The 21,940-nt window shown below is 37.3% G+C and overlaps 1 protein-coding gene across 5 annotated transcripts in view; it reads left to right on the top strand.

Moving 5' to 3' along the window:
• The window catches only part of TUSC3 (tumor suppressor candidate 3), a 245,212-nt gene that overhangs the window by 50,006 nt on the left and 173,266 nt on the right, over window positions 1-21,940 (top strand). For all 5 annotated transcript variants that reach the window (XR_011647748.1, XM_071212625.1, XM_058289935.1 and 2 more), the window contains exon 2: window positions 11,730-11,899. Coding sequence is in view for 4 of the 5 variants with exons in the window: in XM_071212625.1 (XP_071068726.1) it covers window positions 11,730-11,899 (170 nt within the window). In the remaining variant the exon portion in view is untranslated. The remainder of the gene's footprint in view (window positions 1-11,729; window positions 11,900-21,940) is intronic.

Below are 21,940 nucleotides of genomic sequence, written 5' to 3'. Positions count from 1 at the left end.
GTACATTCTTTCGATATATATGTGTATATGTTTATAGAATTCGGAGCCTAGCTGGAGCTAGCCATGTTCAGGATGTTTTGAGGAATACGAAGATAACCAAGATGTGCATCTTTCCTCAGGGAAAATTTCTGAGAAGAGTTCAGGTTGATAAAACCATTGATTAAAAGTTTCTAGAAATATTTTTACCGAGTGTGTAGAAAAAGTTCATTTAATTGCCTATCGTACCACCATCAGTTGAAAACGTCCTTCTGAAAAAAGCATGAGCATCTGAATAAATGTTTTCTAAAATAACTTACTTTCTTGGTTTCTCATTCACGTCTGAATTGAATTGGTACTACTATCTTTTGACATGTTGAGCTTGAAAACTAATATAAAACTATACCTACATAAAAATTTTCTGAGACTGCTGTACCTGTCATAGTTGAATTTCCTTTTTATGTACTTACACAGATCAATTATCTTTAGAGTCTCCTCTGAGGTGGAATTGGTCTGGGGTTTTCCAGTATTCGTTTCTTTAATTTTAAAGTGCTTGCTTTTTTCTGCATCAAAGAACTTTCAGCATGATTTGTTTTTGAAGTATTTTGAATCTCTTACCTTTTCACCTTTGAACATATTAATAGTTGAGGTTTTCTGAGAGCGTGCACATTATATTTCCCGTAGAGGTTATACAATTTGAGTTCTTTGTTTTTCATCTTCCAGTGCCCTTTAATCAGAAGTCCATCGTCAATGTTCTTGTGACATACGATGTTATGATGGGAATGTCAACTAAGTCCAACAAATGGCATTTCCACAGATTTGCACTTCAAACATGTACGAAAAATAAAATATATAATATTTAAGGTTTATAAATTTCCCCGTGTAATTACTCTATCTGTAAAATAAATTACTACCTCTGTCCAATATATTAAGCAATCTGGAGTCACAAAGCAAGTATCAACCAAATGATATCCATTAAAAAAAAAAAAAGCGCTAGGGAAAATACTTACAGAGCCGGTCAAATGCTCACAGGGATCAACGTGAATTAAAAACGAGCACATTCTGCACAGTGGGAAGAAACATCAAAAATGGGAGCCTTCTAGTGGCTGTTCTTTTCCCTGGGGAAAAAATAAATCCCCAAAGCCTATGGAATGGTTGTAAAACTGCAGCTGAACTTTTGGCACAGTTGAGAGGCCTTTCAAAGTCAAGCCAGGGATGACTCCTTTAAAGTAAGGTCTGAGCAAGAGATGACAGAGAGGGAGGGGATGGCTGCTCAGGGCCCTGCTGTCCCGCCTCTCCACCCCTTTCTAGAATCATGCACCCCCTCCTCCCTCAAAGCAGGCGGGGCCTGGTCTGGGTAGCTCGCCTTCCTCTGCCAGCTCAAGAGTTGCGCAGCAGGCAGGATTCACGATGTGAAGAACACTAAGCAAGGCCCTTCTGTACAGCCCGGGGAGGAGATGCTTTGCTTCGTGCTGGGTCGACAGCAGGGATGCACTCGAGACACGGGACAGGCCACTCCAGCAGGACGGCTGCACTGCCTTCATGAGGGACAATTTGAGTTCTTAACAATTAATTTCTTCTTTGACTCATTGTTCTCTTTATGGCAGTTTGATAAAAAGTGTATTTGTATTTGACTGTAGTCTTAAGCTATTGGTGATCTTTAGTGAACAATCAGTTTGTAATGTAGATGGGGTGAAGCTTAGATGATGCTCTGATATTTTGGTTTCTAGAAGCATTAGTCGTCCTTCATATTTGATAAAAATTTCTACGATAAAATAATTGAAAATATGGCTGCTGTGATGATAGCAAGTACCTGTAATAAAATATTAAGTAATACTGGTATATGAAGAGCCAGTCCTCTGGCAGATATATGTGTGTGTGTATATATATATTTTAAACATGAGGCCATGGTATCTTTGCTTTAGTGCATCTGATCATCATTAAAATGTACCTTGAGACCAAATGCTGGAAGCAAACAAACAAAATGGGTATAAAAGTATTAGATTAGTGAGATCTCTTTCCTATTTAAAGTTTCACTGTTGAATTGAATTATCTCTTTACATTTTATTTAGTGAAATATTTTTCATATTTTTGGTGTGAATTGGTGTGTTATTTAAACAATTGAGAGCAAAATGGATTAATGCCATATATTGGTGACTGCCATATAGATTACTCCAGTTCCTTTATTATAGTAACTTGTCTTCAAATATGGTTTTCATCAATATTGTGATAAAAATATAAGAAAGAGATCTGGTGATCTGTAGTTAGTATGGCTGAATAAATTAACTGTTACTGTGTAGCACCTGATAGCTCTTGCTTTTTACAAGGTAACAAAGGACTTTTTCCTTGAAGATTTTGAATTTTCAAGTTCCTGTCCCTTTTCTGATATGACAGATTATGACACCTATTGTCAGTTTCCTAGTCTTGTGTTGGTGGCAGTCAAAGCCCAACTGCTCACATATTCCTTACTAATGGGACCTGTCTGGATTCCACAGTTCTCTGCACTGAAGGTAAAGTAGCCACTGTCAGTAAGTGTTTACAGAAATAAGATCTTACATGCCCTCCTTTCCTGAGTCAGCCCTATGCCATATACTTAATAGGAGAGCCACAACCACCTCATATCAATAGAAGCAATATATATTTTTAATACCAGAGTTGATTGGTTATAAGGCCTTGAGAGTAGGATCTGCCTTACTCATCTCTCATTTTCCATAAATGTAGCCTTGTCAATAGAGATGGACCAGAAGAGAAGGGAACAGTGAGTACCTGTGATTTGCAAGATGCTGTGCTAGTTTTCCATTCGTCAGCTCATTTGAGTCTTTGTGAAGTTACTGTTCCAATTTTACAGATAAAGAAACTGACTCAGTTTCTCTCTCTACAGTCTGCCTTTCCCATACATTTCATATAAGTGTACTCAAACAACATGTGGTGTTCTGTGCCTACCTTCTTTTACTGTGTCTAATGATTTTGAGGTTCGCCCACATTGTAGCATTTGTTGTTACTGTATTCCTGTTTATTGCCCAATAGCCCTGTATTGTATAGCTACCACATATTGCATATCCATTTGGCAATTGAGAGACATTTAGGTTTTCATGATACTTAAATTTAAAATCATGCTTTCACAAAAATGTAAATTGTTTTGGATATGATGTCATTTTTTGAATTGCCAGATCCTTTTTTGCCAAAAGTATGTGCTACCTAACAGTTGATACATGAAACAGACTCTTTGGGGTTAATTGCAATTCTCATTTTAGTCTTGATTTGTAATGAAAGTTCAGAAGTACAGCTTATCAGATCTCTTCTGAGCATTACCTCTAAGGAATTTTACACTGATTCTCCTTAACCATGTGCTCTGAATTCATTTTTTTTTTTTAAAGATTTATTTTGTCCTTGTCCCTCACCGTCCCCCGTTGTGTGTTCTCTGTGTTCATTTGTTGTGTGTTCTTCTGTGTCTGCTTGTATTCTCATTAGACATCTCTGGGAACTGATCCTGGGACCTTCCGGTTGGGAGACAGGCGATTACTCTCTTGTGCCACCTCCGCTCCCTGTTCTGCTACGTCTTCTTATTTTCTCTCCTCTGTGTCTCTTGTTGCGTCATCTTGCTGCGCCAGCTGGCACTCCTGTGTGGGGCAGCTTTCCCACATGGAGCGCCATTCCCACACAGGGCAGCACTCCTGGGCGTGGTAGTATTCCTGTGTGGGCTGGCAGTCTGTGTGGGCCGACTTGCCCTCACCAGGAGGCCCTGGGTATTAAACTCTGGACCCGCTAATGGTAGACGGAGGCCCAATTGCTTGAGCCACATCTCTTTCCCTGAATTCATTTTTAATTGTCAGTATTTTTGCTATTATGTTCTTCAAGTGTGTTTTAATATATTGTCACTTTTTACATACTTTTTTTTTTTACTTATCTTACCTTAAAACCTTTAAGTAACTGGAAACTATAAGTTAATTTGTTTGATTTATTTTTTGCCATAAATGATGCTTGTTTATGAATCTTTCTAGGCTGAGTCAAGAAATTGAATTAGAGGAACTTTTATAACAAACTTTCTCCCTTTTTTCAAATGTTCTCTCTTTTTTAATGTATGTATGTGTATGTATAATACAAAATATAAAAAATGGAAGTTATATTTATGTATACACACATAGTGAAAATAGTATAGGAGTTAGCAGTAGAAAAACTGAGTTCAAATACTTCCTGATTAACTACTTATTAATGTGATCTTTAGTATAAGTACCTTAGGTTCCCTGAGCCTGTACTTTGACATGCCTTTCTTTGACTACTATTTTCCTTTTTGGCATCACAGGATATTCCAAGTTCATCTCGTGCTTTTCCTTCCTCCACCACTTCTCCAAGGAACCCTGGTTTCTTGTACTGGAGATTGGTATTTAAAAACAAACGTCTTAGTGCTAGGTGTGCTCAGTGCTTTCGGGGTGCCACTGCTCCTTGGTCCTCCCAGTGAACAGAGCTAGGAATATATGTATCCTAATGCAGCCATCTGTCCAGAGCCATATTTTATTTCTGTATCTATCTCTTTATAAAATACAGATATTTTAAAACCACAAGTTAGTATGGATTCTTGCAACTCTTATCCTATACCTCAGGGTTCATTCTAGCCTTCTGCCTTTCCTATTTGTAACTCTTTTCTGGAAGTGATAAATCTAACTTTTGTTATCTATTGTTCACTTATTTGTTCAACACTAGGATACTCACAAAATAACAGAAATGTTAATCCATACCCCTTTGAGAAAAAAGTTTAGCTAGAGTACAGCATTTCTGTATAGAACGTTTTCTCTAGCTTTAAGAGTATTCAAAATATTGTTTCCCAGAGTTATGGTGATGTTATTCATTTGTAATACAAGGTTCTTTTGTTAAAGTTTGTCTTTCATTTTGGAATTCTCTTATCCTGGTTGATCTATTTTTAAATTTACATGAAGTAAAGTTCAATAATGCATGGTGAATTTCTCTGCATGTTGGCAAATGCATAGTCGTGGCTCTCCCATCAGTCATGGAACAGACCACTTCCATTACTCCATATGCTTATGTTTGAGAATTGAATGTTAAAAGTTGTTTGATATTTAAGATTCATGGGAAAATTTTTGTGCAGTATTGTGTCATGTGGATTTTACTGGCATTCTAGCCTGGTTTAAATAGTCAAGAGAAACATTTGAATAATTAAGCAATAGGTATACCAAAGGAGAATAAGTAAGAGACTTCACTTTTTAATGTCACCATTATTTGATATTTATTGTGGTGTCAGAATGTGTATATTACTTTTTTTTTTCAAGCTTTAGAGTGTTGAGATTTTATATAGTAAATTGAGACTTTTTAAACAAAAGGAATTAAAAAAATATAATCAAATATATACTTTAAAAATATTATTTTTTTCCTCACTTATTATTCTCTGTCTTCCTTGTTTACCCTCTGTACTAGTCAGCCAAAGGGGTGCCGATGCAAAATACCAGAAAATGGTTGGTTTTTATAAAGGGCATTTATTTGGGGTAGGAGCTTACAGATACCAGGCCATAAAGCATAAATTCCTTCTCTCACCGAAGTCTATTTCCATTGTGTTGGAGCAAGAAGGCTGCCAGTGTCTGTGAGGGCTCAGGTTTCCTGGGTTCTTCCCTTCCAGGGTCTTGCTTCTCTCTGGGTTCAGGGTTCCTCTCTTCCCAGGGCTTGCTTTTTCCTGGTCTCAGGGTTCCTCTCTTCCTTGCGCTGGCTTCTCTTTCCTCTGTGTGCTTATTCTCTGTATGTCTAGATTAAGGCTTCAGCATCGAACTCCAACATCAAAACTTCAACATCAAAACCCCTCAACTCTGTCCTTTGCCATGTCTTTTATCAAGCTCTAATGATGTGACCTAATCAAAGCCTTAATTATAACTTAATCATGCCCAGGTACAGACCAGATTACAAATATAATCCAGTATCTGCTTTTAGAATTCATAACCATATCAAACTGCTACACCCTGTAAGTAAAAAGTGGATAATTTAGAAGAGAGAGTATTTTTATAAACAAATCAATTTCATTGATACATATTAATAAAACATACAATTCATCCAAAGTGTCCAAATTTGTATGCTCATCACTTAAATTATAAGAGCATTTTCATTATTTCAATCATTATAATAATAATAAAGATAAAACAGACAAAGAAAATTCCTCACTTCTTAATCTCTCTCCGTTTACCTTGCTGTACATAGAGATTATTTCTGGCTGTTTGTGCACAATTATTTATTTGTTTATTAAGCAGTTTTATTGATATATACTAACATACCATACCATCTACTGAAAGTGTATAATCTCTTTTGTACATTCATCATCTCAGATACTTTAGAACAATTTCATTACTCCAAAAAGGCAATCTCCACACCCTTTAGTGGTCCTTCCCCAGTTCTTCATAAGCACTAATCTAATTTCATCTTTATAAAGTGACTTATGTTTACATTTTATATAAATGAAATCATACAATATGTAGTACTCTATGTCTCGTCTGCTTCACTTAGTATAATTTTTTTTTTTTGGTCAGACATTAGCATGTAGTATTAACCTACATTTGTTGAACTTCAAAGAAAAATGATCTAATGCAGTTGTACCTGTATTCATATTTCACACAATGTATTTATATTTCACATAATATATTTAGTTCATAATAGTGCAATCATACAGTATTTGAGAAGTGACAAAATATTCTGGTTCTGTTTTAGTTTTGATTATGTAGAGAGAGTTTTATTGCGTATATTTCCATCTCTTCTATAAATAAGACATTTACAGAACAAATTATTTTTATAAGTAGATCAAGGGTAAAGGACATGGGATAACTGATAAGAGATAACTAGGAAGCAAAATTGTAGAAAACTGTTCAATTTTGTTAGGAAATAATGCAAATTAAAATAACAAGATTAAAATTTAACCTATTAAGTAATATTAAAAGACAGAATCCTCACATTTGAAAAGGGTTTAGTGAAGCACACTCCCATGCATTGTAGGTAGTACTGTACGCTGCTGATACAGTGCTTTTAGGAAGAACAGTGAGAACAAAAATACCTGTAGTGGATCTGTTAGACTGATGGGACTATAGAGTCTTTTCTTTTTAAAGGACTTCTTATCCAGATTGCCTGAAGTGGGAAGTATACATATAGTTGAAATGTTACCCTTTACAAGGCAAGATTGTTTAAATACTATATTTTTTCTTTGAATTTCGGTATTAAACATGACCGTGTACTCTAAAATCTGTAGCATTGTGATTTTCAACTTCTAGGATCTCAATTAGAAAAAGGAAACATTTATTTTTTTCTTAATTCTGAAACAGTATAGTAACTACAGAGTAATTTAAGTGTTCAAAAAGAGTTCAGTTAAGACAAGTTACGACTAGGCATTTTTTTTAAAAGGACAGATGTAATTTATCTAGTCTCTGGTATTAATAATAGAAGTTTTTTTTTTCTACTAATGAATTTTCTTTGGTGGTTATGTCAGTAAATTAGCTTAATGTCATCTTGAAGGTGAAAGGTACTTGGGAAATATGAATACCATCCTTGTTTACCTGCTTCTTTTATTTAATACAGGTTTTGTGGAAGGAAAGCATAGTTAGAGTATTTGTTATAATATGTGGATATTTTGGTAGGAAGTGATTGATGGATTTAGCCTTTGAAGTCTGGTGCCTTAAACACACACACACACACATAATGTAATCCCACCAAAGATATTTTCGAGTAGGTGGTTGAGTTTGTCTTAGCTAACCCATAAGTCCTGTTAGAATCCAGATAGGAGAGTGTCAGGGCTACCCACATCCACCACTCAGAGGTTAATCTTTGTTGACATTTTGTTGTATATTTTCATACTGTCTTTTGAGCACTTATATTTTAAACCCTAGGCCAGTCATCAGCCTACATTCAGTGTTTGACTTAGGCTTTTTTTATAGCATATGTATTAACTTAGTATTTTTAGAAATGCACTGATCGATAATGTTGGGAGACAGTTCTCCGTGGGTCTCTCAGCTGTCTGCACCTCTTCCGAGCAGACGTTAACCACCTTTGTTCTGGACTGTCTTTTAAGGATATTTTATTTATTTTTTTAAGATTTATTTATTTATTTCTCTCCCCTCCCCCACCCCCCACCCCGGTTGTCTGTTCTCTGTGTCTGTTTGCTGCGTCATCTTCTTTGTCCACTTCTGTTGTTGTCAGCGGCACGGGAATCTGTGTTTCTTTTTGTTGTGTCATCTTGCTGTGTCAGCTCTCCATGTGTGCGGGGCCATTCCTGGACAGGCTGAAGTTTCTTTTGCGCTGGGCGGCTCTCCTTACGGGGTGTACTCCTTGCACATGGGGCTCCCCTATGCGGGGACACCCCTGCAGGGCACTCCTTGCGCACATCAGCACTGCTCATGGGCCAGCTCCACACGGGTCAAGGAGGCCCTGGGTTTGAACCTCGGACCTCCCGTAGACGGACACTGTAACCACTGGGCCAAGTCTACCGCCTTAAGGATATTTTAATACCTAGAGCCTGGAGGAGAGAAATAATATCTCTCTCTCCACATCAGCAGTAGAGTTTCCTGTGTGGGATAATAAAGATGATTTTTCCCTCCAGGGGACGGGTTGGGCAGGTTTGCTAACAGTCTCTATCAAAGATAGGGATTTCCAAAGTTCTGGGTTCCTCAGCTGTGATAAAAATCCACTGTGTATGCATCCTCTGCCTGGGCTGCTCAACACCTCCCGCTTGGGAAGTGGTTGACCTGAAGCTTACGTTGCTTGATGTGCTCTAAGTATTATAGTCCTTTTTTCTATTGAGGAGTCTCCTTTCTGCTAGCATCCATGAAACAGTGGCTAGATAACTTAATGGCTTGCAGGTAGGGTAAAATCTTTGACCCTTCACAGTTATTTAATGTTTTGATAGATATATATTGATGGAATTATATGAGTATTTAAACAAGAAAAAATGGAATAAAATTACTATAGAAATTCAATGAATAGTAAAAGGAAAGAGTATATATGTGTGTGTATTTAATGAGACAAGTATACTAAGATACCCTAGTAACCCATGAATAAGTAACTGTTTCTTAGACCAGTTCTCTTCTGCCCTCATTAGAGGATTGTACTACTTGATTTCCAGTCTGGATGTTCTCTCTGCATAGACGGTCATAGTTACTATAAATAAAATATTTTATTTATATGGTAGTTATCTTATTATTTAAATATTTTTTCCAAGGCACAAAGAAGTTACAGAAACTAAATTGGTTCACTAAATGTTATAGGATACTGGAGCAATTGAACACACATTTGAAGACTTATAAATGAATCTTATTAAATACATGGAACAGTTTCCTATAAAGCAAACACTAGTAAAGTACATGAAACCTAGAAAATGCCCTCACTCTACTTCTCAGAATTAAAACCAAGAAGAGTTAATAAAGATGTTTCTGCTTGATTTTCAGTGATTTTGGGTGTATTGATGAGAAAGAGAATAGTTTCTAAAATAAATTTTATTTAACTTTCAGCTTAATGACATTATTATTTTAATTGTATGGCAAGTGTTCTCATAGTGTATTTGAAATCAGAGTTAAAACCCTAAAAGTTAAATATAATCAAGTCTAAATATTGTTTGTTTTGAGGTTAGGATCAGTTTAGTTGCTAACTTTTTGATATGGCAAAATCATGTCGTGTTTCCTGCACCCCCGCCCACCCCCCACTCTCGCTTTTTAACGCTAACAGTTATCCCAGTAATGAGGACACAGTTTTTCTCTCTACAATTAATATGCTGCATGTGTGCTGTCCTAAATGTTCTCTGCCAGATGACTAATTCAAGGTTCTGCTTTTTAGCCCGCTTCGTCTCCATTCCGTTTCTTTCTATTTGTCGTTTCCTAGCTCAGGTGGGTGCAGAGCCCTAACAGGGTAAGATGCTTGTCACCTTCTCTCCCCTTCTCAGACATTTCCCATCTATGAGTGATTCGCTGGGACCACCCTCACATTTTTAGTTGGGGAGGGGGGAATTACATTTCTCAGAGTTCTAGAGTAGAGCTGGCTTAAACAGCACAGTGCAAGCCTTTTTCCCTTGACAGCCGATACTTGGTTTTGCAGGGGACAAGGACTTTCTTTTTCTTGTACAGCTCCATAGAGTTCTTAGACTTTTTCAGGTAGAAAGAGTGATCCAAAGACTAGGTGTGTTATATTCAGAAGCTAAAGTGTTCTTTTCCCACTCCCCACCTCCTCCCAGGAACAGAGTGGCACCAGGAAACTGTCACTTTTTTTTGTTGTTGCGGCATCTTGCTGCGTCAGCTCTCCATGTGTTCAGTGCCACTCCTGGGCGGGCTGTGCTTTTTTTGTGTGGGGTAGCTCTTCTTGTGGGGTGCACTCCTTGTGAGTTGGGCACCCCTACACGAGGAACACCCCTGCCTGGCATGGCACTGCTTGTGCGCGGCAGCACTACATGTGGGCCAGCTCACCACACAGGTCAGGAGGCCCTGGGTTTCAACCCTGGATCCTTCATATGGTAGGCGGACACTCTATCCGTTGAGTCACAACTCCTTCCCGTAATTGTTTTCCTTTTTAAAGGATTTTAAACATCCTTGCCAGATAATTCTGGTATTTGTGTTGTCTTGGTGTTGGTGTCTGCTGATTATTTTTACCCCTATTCAAGTTGAAAGTGATTTTCAGTGGAATCCTGGTCATTTTGGGTATGGTGTTCTGAGCCCCTGGGATCTCATGTAAATTCCCTGCCACGGCTCCACAGGGGAGTGGAGAGGTGGCCTCCTTACTGCAAGGTGGAGATGGAAGGCCAGATTCCCTTCTTGGCTTCCTTTGACACCTGTGGGGGGGTGTCACATAACTGCTGGAAAGAAGTGGGATTTTGGGTTCTCCACTCGGCTCTGCTTGGTGCTCCCTCGTGGATACAGGTAGAGGTGCCACATTATTAGTTCCACTGACGTCCACTGACTTGCCAGGGTGAGAGGGGTGGCCTCTTTACTTTGGGGTGGCGGTGAAAGTTCTAGCTCTCCACTGCTCTTCTGACATCACCCCAGAAGGGACGGGATGTGGAAGTCGGTCTCCACTCACAGCGCGTTGGGTGGGGGAGAAGTGCTGGCTCCCTTAGACCTCCTCTGACAGCACCTGGGGATCTGGAGAGCGAAGCCCTGATCCACCCAGCCTTATTAGTCAGGTGGTGCAGGTTTTCTTCTATGGTGCTTGGCTGGAGCAGAGTGGTTATTGTCTAAATGCTTTTTCCAGGCGTCCCTTTCCTTGTCCTTTGAGTAGAGAGAGAAGAATTTCCTTGGAGCTTTTTTTTTTGGCTGCCGCCTTTGGTTATCCTTGGATTGTTGGGTCTCCGGCAGCCAGTCTGGGATGTAGTAGAGAAAAAGAAAATCCGGGAAACTTACCACTGTGTTGTTCTTCAGGCCCAAGGCCCTAGCCAGGCTGCCTTCTTCCCTCTGCCCTCAGTCTTCTTAGGCTTTTGTTTTATATGATGACTAGCGTTTTTAGCTGTTTTCAGTGGGTGGTTTGGGGGAAAGTATGTCACTTTAATATTTCTGGATGCAGAAACCTGATACTTTTATATATAATGTCTGTTATAAATCTTTGAAAACATTAGGAAAAAGAAAATGAAATAAATTTTGTATATATGGTCAGTGTCAGTTAATAATGAATATATTCACCAAAACAAAGACAAATTAATTTGGGGAAAAATATAATCTTATATAATTCTGTTCATATGAAATAGAAACTAAAGAACTTTAACCCTAAGTGAATTAAATTCCTATGTTTAATTGCAGAATCTTTTAGCTGAAAAAGTAGAACAGCTAATGGAATGGAGTTCCAGGCGCTCAATCTTCCGAATGAATGGTGACAAATTCCGGAAATTTATAAAGGCACCACCTCGAAACTATTCTATGATTGTTATGTTCACTGCTCTTCAGCCTCAACGGCAGTGTTCTGTGTGCAGGTAAGTTATGTATTTTTAACTATTAAAAATTATCTCAGGCTTATATATTTTATTATAAGATGAATATATATGAGATAATTAAACAGTTGTTCAATGCTTTGTTAAATAAAACTGAGCATTTATTAGTAAGCTCAAGTTAATGTATTCTAGCATATGACCTTGGTAGGCTACTATTCTTTTATTGTGGGCATGTGAAATATTTTTGACCAGTGCACATGTGATCATAAAAGAGATTTGTTACCTTTAAGTCCTACATAAGGGTAAATAAGTGAATATGATTTCAGTATTGCCTTGTAGATTACCTAATTACATTTTATGGCAATAAAGTACTGCCAAATATCCTGTATTTTAACAGCTTAATAGAGTGGACTCACTTCTACACAGGGAAGTCAGTATTCTTTCTAATGTTTCTAGTAATAAGAAATTTCTTCTTATATAGTAGTAAACCATTTGAAATGAATTAAATATTTAACAGTAGTAGAATATTAGAGAAAATTATAGACATGTGTAAATATACATATGTAACACATAACTACTTTTTAATTAAACTTTTGAGATAATTCAAGATTAACATGCAATTATAAGAAATAATATAGAGAGATCTGTTATACTTTTTACCTAATTTCCCCCAATGGCAATCTTATATACAGCTATAGTACAGTATCACAACCAAGATACAGACATTGATATAATCAAGATAAAAAACACTTCACTACTCAAAGATCTGTTCTGGTGTCCTTTTATAGCTATATACACCCCCATTCCTCTTCCCACCACCCAAACTTGATGCTGACAATCACTAATCAGTTCTCCATTTCTATAATTTTATCATTTCAATAATGTTATATAAGTGAAATCATACATTATATGACATTTTGGGTTGACTTTTTGTTTTTGCTTACTATAATTCCCTTACAATCTATCCAAGTTGTTGTGTGTATCAGTAGTTCTTTCTTTATGTCCTGAGTTAGTAGTTAATAGTATGGATGTGTGATAGTTTGTTTAACATAGACTAGTAAACGACACCTGGTTGTATTGAATTTGGGCTATTATGATTAAAGCTACTGTGAATATTTGTGTACAGATTTTCATGAGAACATACGTTTTCATTTCTCTGGGATAAATGCCAGAAGGTATGATGGCTGGGTTGTTTGGTAGTTGTATGTTTAGTTTTATAAGAAACTGCTGGCAGAATGCAGAGTAGGAAGTTTTACCGATAATTAGAGAAATGAAAACACTGGAAAGAGAGACTGGAATTAAGTGGGTGGTAACATTGGCACCACAAAGGACATACATGACAACTGCAAAAGTGCCAGAGGACGTGAGAGGCTGGTAAGAGTTCAGCTTTTGTAAGTAATGGTCAGCCAATTGCTCGGACCACGTTAGCCAGCAGCTGCAGAAATAGCTGCAGATACACAGTGTGGCCTGGATCCTGGGAGCGCTGACTGAGCCAGGGCTGGCAGAGGAAACCTCTTCTTCTAGGTGTTGGGGTTCAGGGTGGAGATCACGCTGGAAAATCGGTGAGGGACCAGGTCTAAAGCTGGCTTCAGTTTTGATCCTCTGGGAAGCTAAACTTCCAGCCTTCCGACATCATCCACCTGGATATAAAGAGCTTGCTAAAAGATCTTCTTCCTTCTCTGTGTGGGTTTTCTGGTCTGGCAGATTCCAAAGGGAATGGCGTAGACTCTGGCTTTGGTTTTAGCCCTCTCTGCAGCAGTGGCTTCTGGACCTGAGCAGTGCCTTTAGGACCCAGTGCACTTTTCATTGGTTGATTTTTTTTCTCTTTTGTTCCTGTATTGTTTATTCTCATAATTCCCTGAGGGCCCAGCGTAGATACTGGTCTCGCTTTCTCAGAAGCAGCATTTTCTGGCCTTATACCAGCATAAAGAGCGGGTGTACCTCTTTTTCTTTTTACTTGTTGGTTGGTAGTTTTTTTCCTTTTACTGTTTTGATCCCTGGGAGACAAGTAGGGATACTGGCCTGCGTTTCACCTTGAAAGCAACAGCTGCTGGCTTCATACAACCACATACCAAGAGTCTTGGAGAGTTACTGTACTTCTTTTGTGTGTGTTTGTGTGTGGGTGTGTGGGTGTGAGTGTTTTGTCTATCAGTATATTTTTCCCCTTTCTCTGTCTCTTTGTCTCTTTCTCTCATTCCCATTTTTCTTTTTTCTTTTTCTTCTTCTTAATCTGGCAGACTGAAGAGTAGAATAGATTTCCATAGTGACCATAACATAACATTCAGAATGCTCAGTTCTCAACCAAAAAATGAAAAAACATATAAGGACGCAGTCCCAGTCACAGGAAAAAAACAAATTCAACAGAAAATATTGCAGAGAAAATGTAGTCTCTGAAAGTACTAATAAAAGATCTTAGGACAATTTTCATAAATAGGAGCAATGAACTAAAGGAAATCATAGACAAAAGAATTAAAGGAGACTAGGACAATAACACATGAAAATGAGAATTTCAGGAATGAGGTAGAAATTACAAAGACGATCCAAATGGAAATTTTGGAACTCAAAATTATGATAGCTGAAGTGAAAAATTCAGTAGAGGTGTTCAAGAGCAGATTGGAAGAGGTAGAAGGGAGGGATAAGTGAACTCAAAAAGACATGACAATTGAAATTGTCCAGCTTGAAGGGCAGAAAGAAAACAGAATGAAAAACACAGCTGAACAGAGCCTGAGGAACCTGTGGGACACCGTTAAGTGTACCAATACACGCATCATAAGAGTCCCAGAAAAAGAAGAGAAAAAGTGACAAAAAATATTTGAAGAAATAATTGCAGGAAGTATCCCAAATTTTATGATAGATATAAATATACAAATCTGAGATGCTCAATGAACGGTAAGCAGGATGAACCCAAACAGATCTATAATGAGACATATTATAATCAAACTGTCCAAAGCCAAGGACAAAGACAGAATATTAAAAACAGCAAGGGAGAAGCGAAATGTCCCATATAAGGGATCCACTTATTACCATCTGATTTCTCAATAGAAACCATGGAGACCAGAATGCAGTGGGAGGACAAAATTTTGCTGAAAGAAACAAACAGAACTCCTATATGAAAATAACATAAGCAGCAAAGCTGTCCTTCAGGAAGAAAGACATTTCTGGATGAATGAACACCGAGGGAGTTCATTACCAACAAGAGCTGTCTTACAGAAAGTGCCAAAGGGAATACTCCATGTTGAAAGGAAAGGACAGAGGCAGTAGTATCTCAATGTTGGATGAAGAAATAAAGATTTCCAATATAAGTAACTATGGGTAGATATATGTGCCAGTGTTATTTCACTTCTCATTTGTAATGCTGTCTTTTACTTTTTATAAGGATGAAAGTTCAAATGCATAAAAAACAAGCATAAATCTTTGTTACTGGGCACACAGTGTGTAGAAGTGTAATTTGTAATTTTTGACATGAATGGTATAAAAGGGAGGAATGGAGAGATATAGGTACTGTGTATGTATAGGCTAATGAAGTCAAGTAGGAGTCAGCACAAACTGTAATAGATTTAGTCTGTTAAATGTAACCCCCATGGTAACCATAAAGAAAATGTCTAAAAAAATACACAAAAGGATAAGTGATTCAGAATGGCTCATTAGAGAAGATCATCTAAAAAAGAATTAAGGCAGTAATGGAGGAAAGGAGGGCCAAAAAAGATATGACTTGAAAAAAAATTAGAAATTGTCAGGAGTAAATCTTGCCTCATCAGTAATTCTTCTTATTATAAATGAATTAAACTTCTCAATCAAAATGTAAAGATTGGCAGAATGAATAAAGCAATATGACCCGACCAAATGCTGTTTATACAAGAGACAACTTATTTGAAAGTAAAAGGGTAGAAAAAAAATTTCATATTAGTAATGTGAAATATGCAAATAGTAATCAAAAGAGAGTGGGGTGACTCTACTGATGTGGATGAAATAGACTTTAAGAACTATTACAAGAGGCAGTGAAGGGCCTTATATATTAATAACAGGGTCAATTCAACAAGAAGATTCAACAGTTTTAGGCATATATGTACCTAACAGGAGAACACCAAAATATATAAAGTAAACACTAACAGAATTGAAGGGAAAAATAGAAAGTTCTACAGTAATAGTAGGATATTTCAGTACCACATTTTCATCACTGGAAGGAACATTTAAACAGAAGATCAGTAAGGAAATAGAGGACCTGAACAACAGTATAAACCAACTAGATCTAATTGACAAATATAGAGAACTCTTCACCCAGCAATAGCAGAATATACATTCTTTTCAGGTTCAAGTGAATCATTCTCTAGGATAGACCATTTGTTAGGGTACAAACAAGTTTGAATAAATTAAAAGATACTGAAATCATAAAAAAGTAACCTCTCTGACTTCAGTGGAATAGAACTAAAAATCAGTAACAGAAGGGAAACAAATTTACAAAAATGTGAAAGTCAGATAGCATGCTCTTAATCAGTGGGTTAAAGAAGAAATTACAAGGGAAATTAGAAAACAAGTAGAGACAAATTAAACCAAAGAAATTACATACCAAATTTATAGAATGCAGCAAAGGACTTGATCACAGGGAAATTTTTAACTGTTACTGCCTATACTGAAAGGAAGAATGATGTCAAGTTAATGACTTAACTTTACATCTTGAGGAACTAGGCAAACAAGTAGGAAGTAAAAACAAAATTAGCAGAAGAAAGGAGATAAGTAAGATTAGAGCAAATTGAGTCCTTGGCAATTAGATGAATTTGTTGTTGGAATTAGATGAGATCAAAGTGCCTGGACAGAATTTTTTAGTAGTGCTTCCATAGCTTGTTGTGCTGCCTTTTGTCTATAATTTTATTTTTTTAATTTGAAATAAAGTTTGGATAAAATAAAAAAAAGATTAGAGCATTGATAACTGAAATAGAGAATAGAAAAACATTTTAGGAGATAAGAAAACAAAGAATTGATCTTTAAAAAAAAATAGAATTGACACACATTAGGCTAGACTAATAAAAAAGAGAAAATAAGCCAAATGAATAAAACAATGCAGGAAAATAGCAATTATCACTACTGACCTTACAAAAGTATAAAGGATTGTAAGAGAATATTATGAATAAGTATACACCAACAAACTTGATAAACTGGTAGAATTTGAAAAACTCCTAGAAATATGTCAATTACCCAAACTAACTCAAGAACTAGAAAACATTAACAAACCTATAGCAAGTACAGAAATTGAATAAAATATCCAAAAACTTTTCACTAAAGAAAAGTCTAGGGCCAGACATTTTCACTTTTGAATTCTAGCAAACATTTAAAGAAGAATGTTTTAGTTTGCTAAGAGCTACCAGGAGTATACCAGAAATGAGTTGACTTTTATAGTGAGATTTATTAAGTTAAAAGCTTACAGGTCCGAGGTTGAGAAAAATGTCCAAATCAGGGTATCAGGTGACGCTCTCTCCCTGAAGGTCAGCTGCCAGTTTTAACAGAAGTAATCTAATCAAAAGATCCCTTCTACAATAAGTTTACATACATAGGAATGGATTAGCTGTAAGGACATGATCTTCTGGGATCCACCCAGCTTCAAACTGTCATAAAGAATTAATACATGTCCTCAGACTCTTCCAGAGGATTCAAGAGGAGGGAACACTTCCTAATTAATTCTGAGGCCAGCATTCCTCTAATACTAAAGCCTGATAAAGACATCACAAGAAAATTAAATTATAGACCAATTTCTCATGTGACTATAGATGTAAAAATCCTTAACACAATAATAGCAAACTTAATCCAAGGTCATATTGAAAAGATCATACACCATGACCAAGTGACATTCATCCCAGGAATGCAAGAGTGGCTTAACATAAAAAATCAATGAATGTAATGCACTATATAAATAGAATGATGGAAAAATGATTTCCTCAACTGGTGCAGAAAAGATATTTGACAAAATCTGGCCTAATTTCTTGATAAAAACACTCAGATAAGTAGGAATAGAAGGGAACTTTTTTAGCATAGTAAAGAGAATTTATGAAAAACCCACAACAAACATCATATTCAGTTGTGAAAGACAAAACGTCCCTTCTGAGATAAGGATGCTCGCTTTCATCACTGATATTTACTATTTTACTAGAATTTCTTGACAAAGCCAGTAGGCAAGAAAAATAAAAGACATCCATACTGGAAAATATCTCTTTGTGGATGATATTAATCTTATATAAGAACACGCACACATGAAGGAATCCACAGGAAAACCTTTTAGAGCTAATAAATGAATTCAGCAGAGACAGAGTACAAGACCAACACACAAAAACAGTTGTGTTTTAATGTGCTAACAGTGAACAATACAAAGAGGAAATTAAAGACAGCATTCTGTTATATATGTCATTAAAATAGTAAAATATGTAGTCATATATTTAGCAAAGGATACAAAAGACTTGTATAAGAAAAACTTAAAAACACTGATGAAGGAAATTAAAGAAGAACATGACAAGACATCCCATGTTCATGGATAAGAAGAGTTAACATTCTTAGTGTGCTAAGCTTACCCTGAGCACTATACAAATTCAATGCTAGCTCTGTTAAATTCACAGCAGCCTTTTCTGCAGAAATGGAAAAATCAATTCTCAAGTTTATATGAATGCAAGGGGCCCCAAATAGCCAAACAATCTTGAAAAAGAATAATAGAGTGGGAGGACTTACCCTTCCTGACTTCATATTGTATTGCAAAGTGATGCTGAGCAAAACAGCATGATACTAACACAAAGACAGACAAATCAGTAAATTAGAATTGAAAGACTAGAAATAAACAAATACATCTATGGCTAATTGATTTTTTAACAAGGGTGCTAAATACAGGCAGTGGGAAACAATAGTCTCAACAAATGGTTTTGGGAAAACTGGATATCCACATGCAGAAGAATGAAGTTTGACTCTTATCTCATGCCATATACAAAAATCACCTTAAAATGAATGAGGGCCCTAACTATAAGAGCTAACACTATAAAACATAGGAACAAATCTTCATCACTTGAGATTTGGTAATGGATTCATGTAAGTGAAACTAAAAGACACAAGCAACAAAACAAATAAATTTGATTTCATCAAAATTATAAATTTCATCCATTGAAGAAAATTATCAAGGAAGTAAAAGACACCATATAGAATAGGATAACATAATTTCAAACCGTATATTGGATAAGGGTTTAATACCCGGAATATATAAAGAACTCCTAAAACTCAACTAACAAAAATACAATCCAATTTAAAAATGGACAGCGAACTTAAATATACATTTCTCCAGTGAAGATATGCAAATGGCTGATAAGCATATGAACAGATATGTATCATTAGTTATTAGGCAAATGTAGATTAAAACCATAATGAGATAGCACTTCACACAGACAAGAATGACTATTACTAAAAAATGGAAAATAAGTGTTGGAGAGGATGTGGAGAAATTGTACTTGTGTATTGTTGATGGGAATGTAAAATTGGCAGTTGCTGTGGAAAGTGGTATGGTGGTTCCTCAAAAAGTTAAAAATAGAATTGCCATTTGACCCAGCAATCCCTCTTCTAGACATATACCCAAAGAAAGTGAAAATGGTACAATAGATACCTTTATACCGCTGTTAAAGCAGCAGCATTTATTTATTTATTTATTTAATTCATTTAAAAAAAAATATTACATTAAAAAAAATGAGGTCCCCATTCACCCCCACCGCCCTCACCCCACCACTCCCCCCACAGCCACACTCTCCCCCATCATCATGACACATCCATTGCATTTGGTGAGTACATCTCTGGGCATCGCTGCACCTCATGGTCAATGGTCCACATCATAGCCCATACCCTCTCACGTTCCATCCAGTGGGCCATGGGAGGATCTACAATGTCCAGTAATTGTCCTTGCAGCACCACCCTGGACAACTGCAAGTCCCGAAAATGCCTCTACATCTCATCTCTTCCTCCCATTCCCTGCACCCAGCAGCCACCATGGCCACTTTTTCCACACCAATGCTACATTTTCTCGATTACTAACCACAATAGTTCATGAATAGAATATCAGTAAGTCTACTGTAATCCTTACTGTATTCCTCCTTCCTGTGGACCTTGGCTTGGTTGTGTCCATTCCACATCTTTGTCAAGAGGGGGCTTAGATTACACATGGATACTGGATGCAATCCTCCTGCTTTCAGTTGTAGGCACTCTAGGCTCCATGGTGTGGTGATTGACATTCTTCAACTCCATGTTAGCTGAGTGGGGTAAGTCCAATAAACCAGAGTGTAGGAGCTGAAGTCTGTTGAGGCTCAGGGCCTGGCTATCATAATGTCAGTCCAGGGATTCAGATCCCCTAGATATATCTTAACCCCAGCATCATCTACAATTCCAGTAAAGTAACAGGAAAGGCTTGTGAAAAGAGATCACATCTGAGTTCCGCTCCATCACGCAGAGACACCAACTCCAAAGAAGGGCCAACTGACATGGCAGTGAACTCCATCTGCCATGACCATAAAACCTGTGGGTCTCTTTAGCCCTCAGAAGAACCCATACCTGGGGTTGTATCTACTTTATTTGTCTCTGAGACTCTGCTCAGGTGTGCATAAGGGCAATCCTTCTGACAATGTCCATACTCTTTTTTAGAGACTCATAGCCATATAAACTCATTTGTCCTTTCCATTTCCCCCTTGATTTAGGTCAAAAAGCGTTTTTAACTCCTGTTTTTATATGTAGACAGGGATATTCTGCTGGTCCGCGTTGAACCTTTTATTCAAGGTCATTTTCTAGTTACGTCATCAGCTGGTACTTGGTAGTGATCCCTCAGCGCCAGGGAGGCTCTTCCCCGGGTGTCATGTCCCACGCTGGGGGGAAGGCAGTGCACTTACATGCTGAGTTTGGCTTTGAGACTGGCCACATTTGAGTAACACGGAGGCTGTCAGGAGGGAACCCTTAGGCACAGTGCTGCTCTAGGCTTTGTTCTTATTTCAGGTGTGTAGGCTCACAAGGATAGTCATTAGTATCAGGGACTCACTGTTGGACCCTCATTCCTTCCTGGTCTTTGCCGTTGCACCCGGGGGAAGCAGCATTCTTAATAGCCAAAAGCTGGAAACAGTCCAAATGTCCATCAAAAAAATCAATGAATAAACAAAATGTGATATGTACAATGGAATATTATTCAGTCATAAGAATAAATGGTTAGAGGTTAGGGAACTGGGTCGTTCCGGGAGAGGGGAATAAGACTATTTGTTAAAAAAAAAAGGAAGAAGCAGGATCTGTGACTTTAGCCTTATTATAAGATAAAAATAGATGTACCACGTTGCTCCTAATATGGAAGGCTAGGCTCCTGAAATGCAATTTAAGAGAAATGAGTTGACTTTTTACAATGGGTGTTTATTAACTTGCAAGCTTACCAGTTTACAAGCCATGAAAGTGTCCAGATCACAGTACCATCAGGCATTGCTTTCTCCCCTAAGACTGGATTCCAGCAATCCTAAGCTCCTGTCCTATGGCAAGGCACATGGCAACATCTGCTGGTCTGTCATCTCTCTGGATGTTGTTGCTTTCAGCTTCTGGCTTCAGTGGCTTTGTCTCAGCTCCTGTGTCTTTCTCTCTCTATTCATCCCATTTATAAAGGACTTGAGGAGACCCATTGTGGGTCAGGCCTTATTGGAGTAATCAAATCAAAAGCCCTTTAACTGAAGTAATCTAATCAGAAAGTCATACCTACAATGGGTTCCCACCCATAGGAATGGATTAGCTCTATGGACATGTTCTTTCTGAGGTCCATAAAAGCATCATACTTTTATGGACCCCAGGAAAAGTGTCAGTAAGATTAAAACAAAACAAAACAGTATCTTCCAAACTTTCTTCCAGAGTGACTGTACATTTACATTCCCATCAGCAGTGTTTGAGTGATCCGATTTTTATGGATCCTCATCAGCATTTTGTGTTCTCAGTATTTTTTATCTTAACCATTCTAATAGGTGTGTAGTGATATCACATTGTGATTTTAATTTGCATTTCCCTAATTCCTAATGATGTTGAGCATCTTTTCATGTTCATCTGCATATCTGC

The sequence above is a fragment of the Dasypus novemcinctus genome, chromosome 29, assembly GCF_030445035.2.
Source record: "Dasypus novemcinctus isolate mDasNov1 chromosome 29, mDasNov1.1.hap2, whole genome shotgun sequence".
Lineage (NCBI taxonomy): Eukaryota > Metazoa > Chordata > Mammalia > Cingulata > Dasypodidae > Dasypus > Dasypus novemcinctus.
The sequence above is the reverse complement of the archived record's forward strand: the minus strand, read 5'-3'. Positions and strand labels throughout refer to the sequence as shown.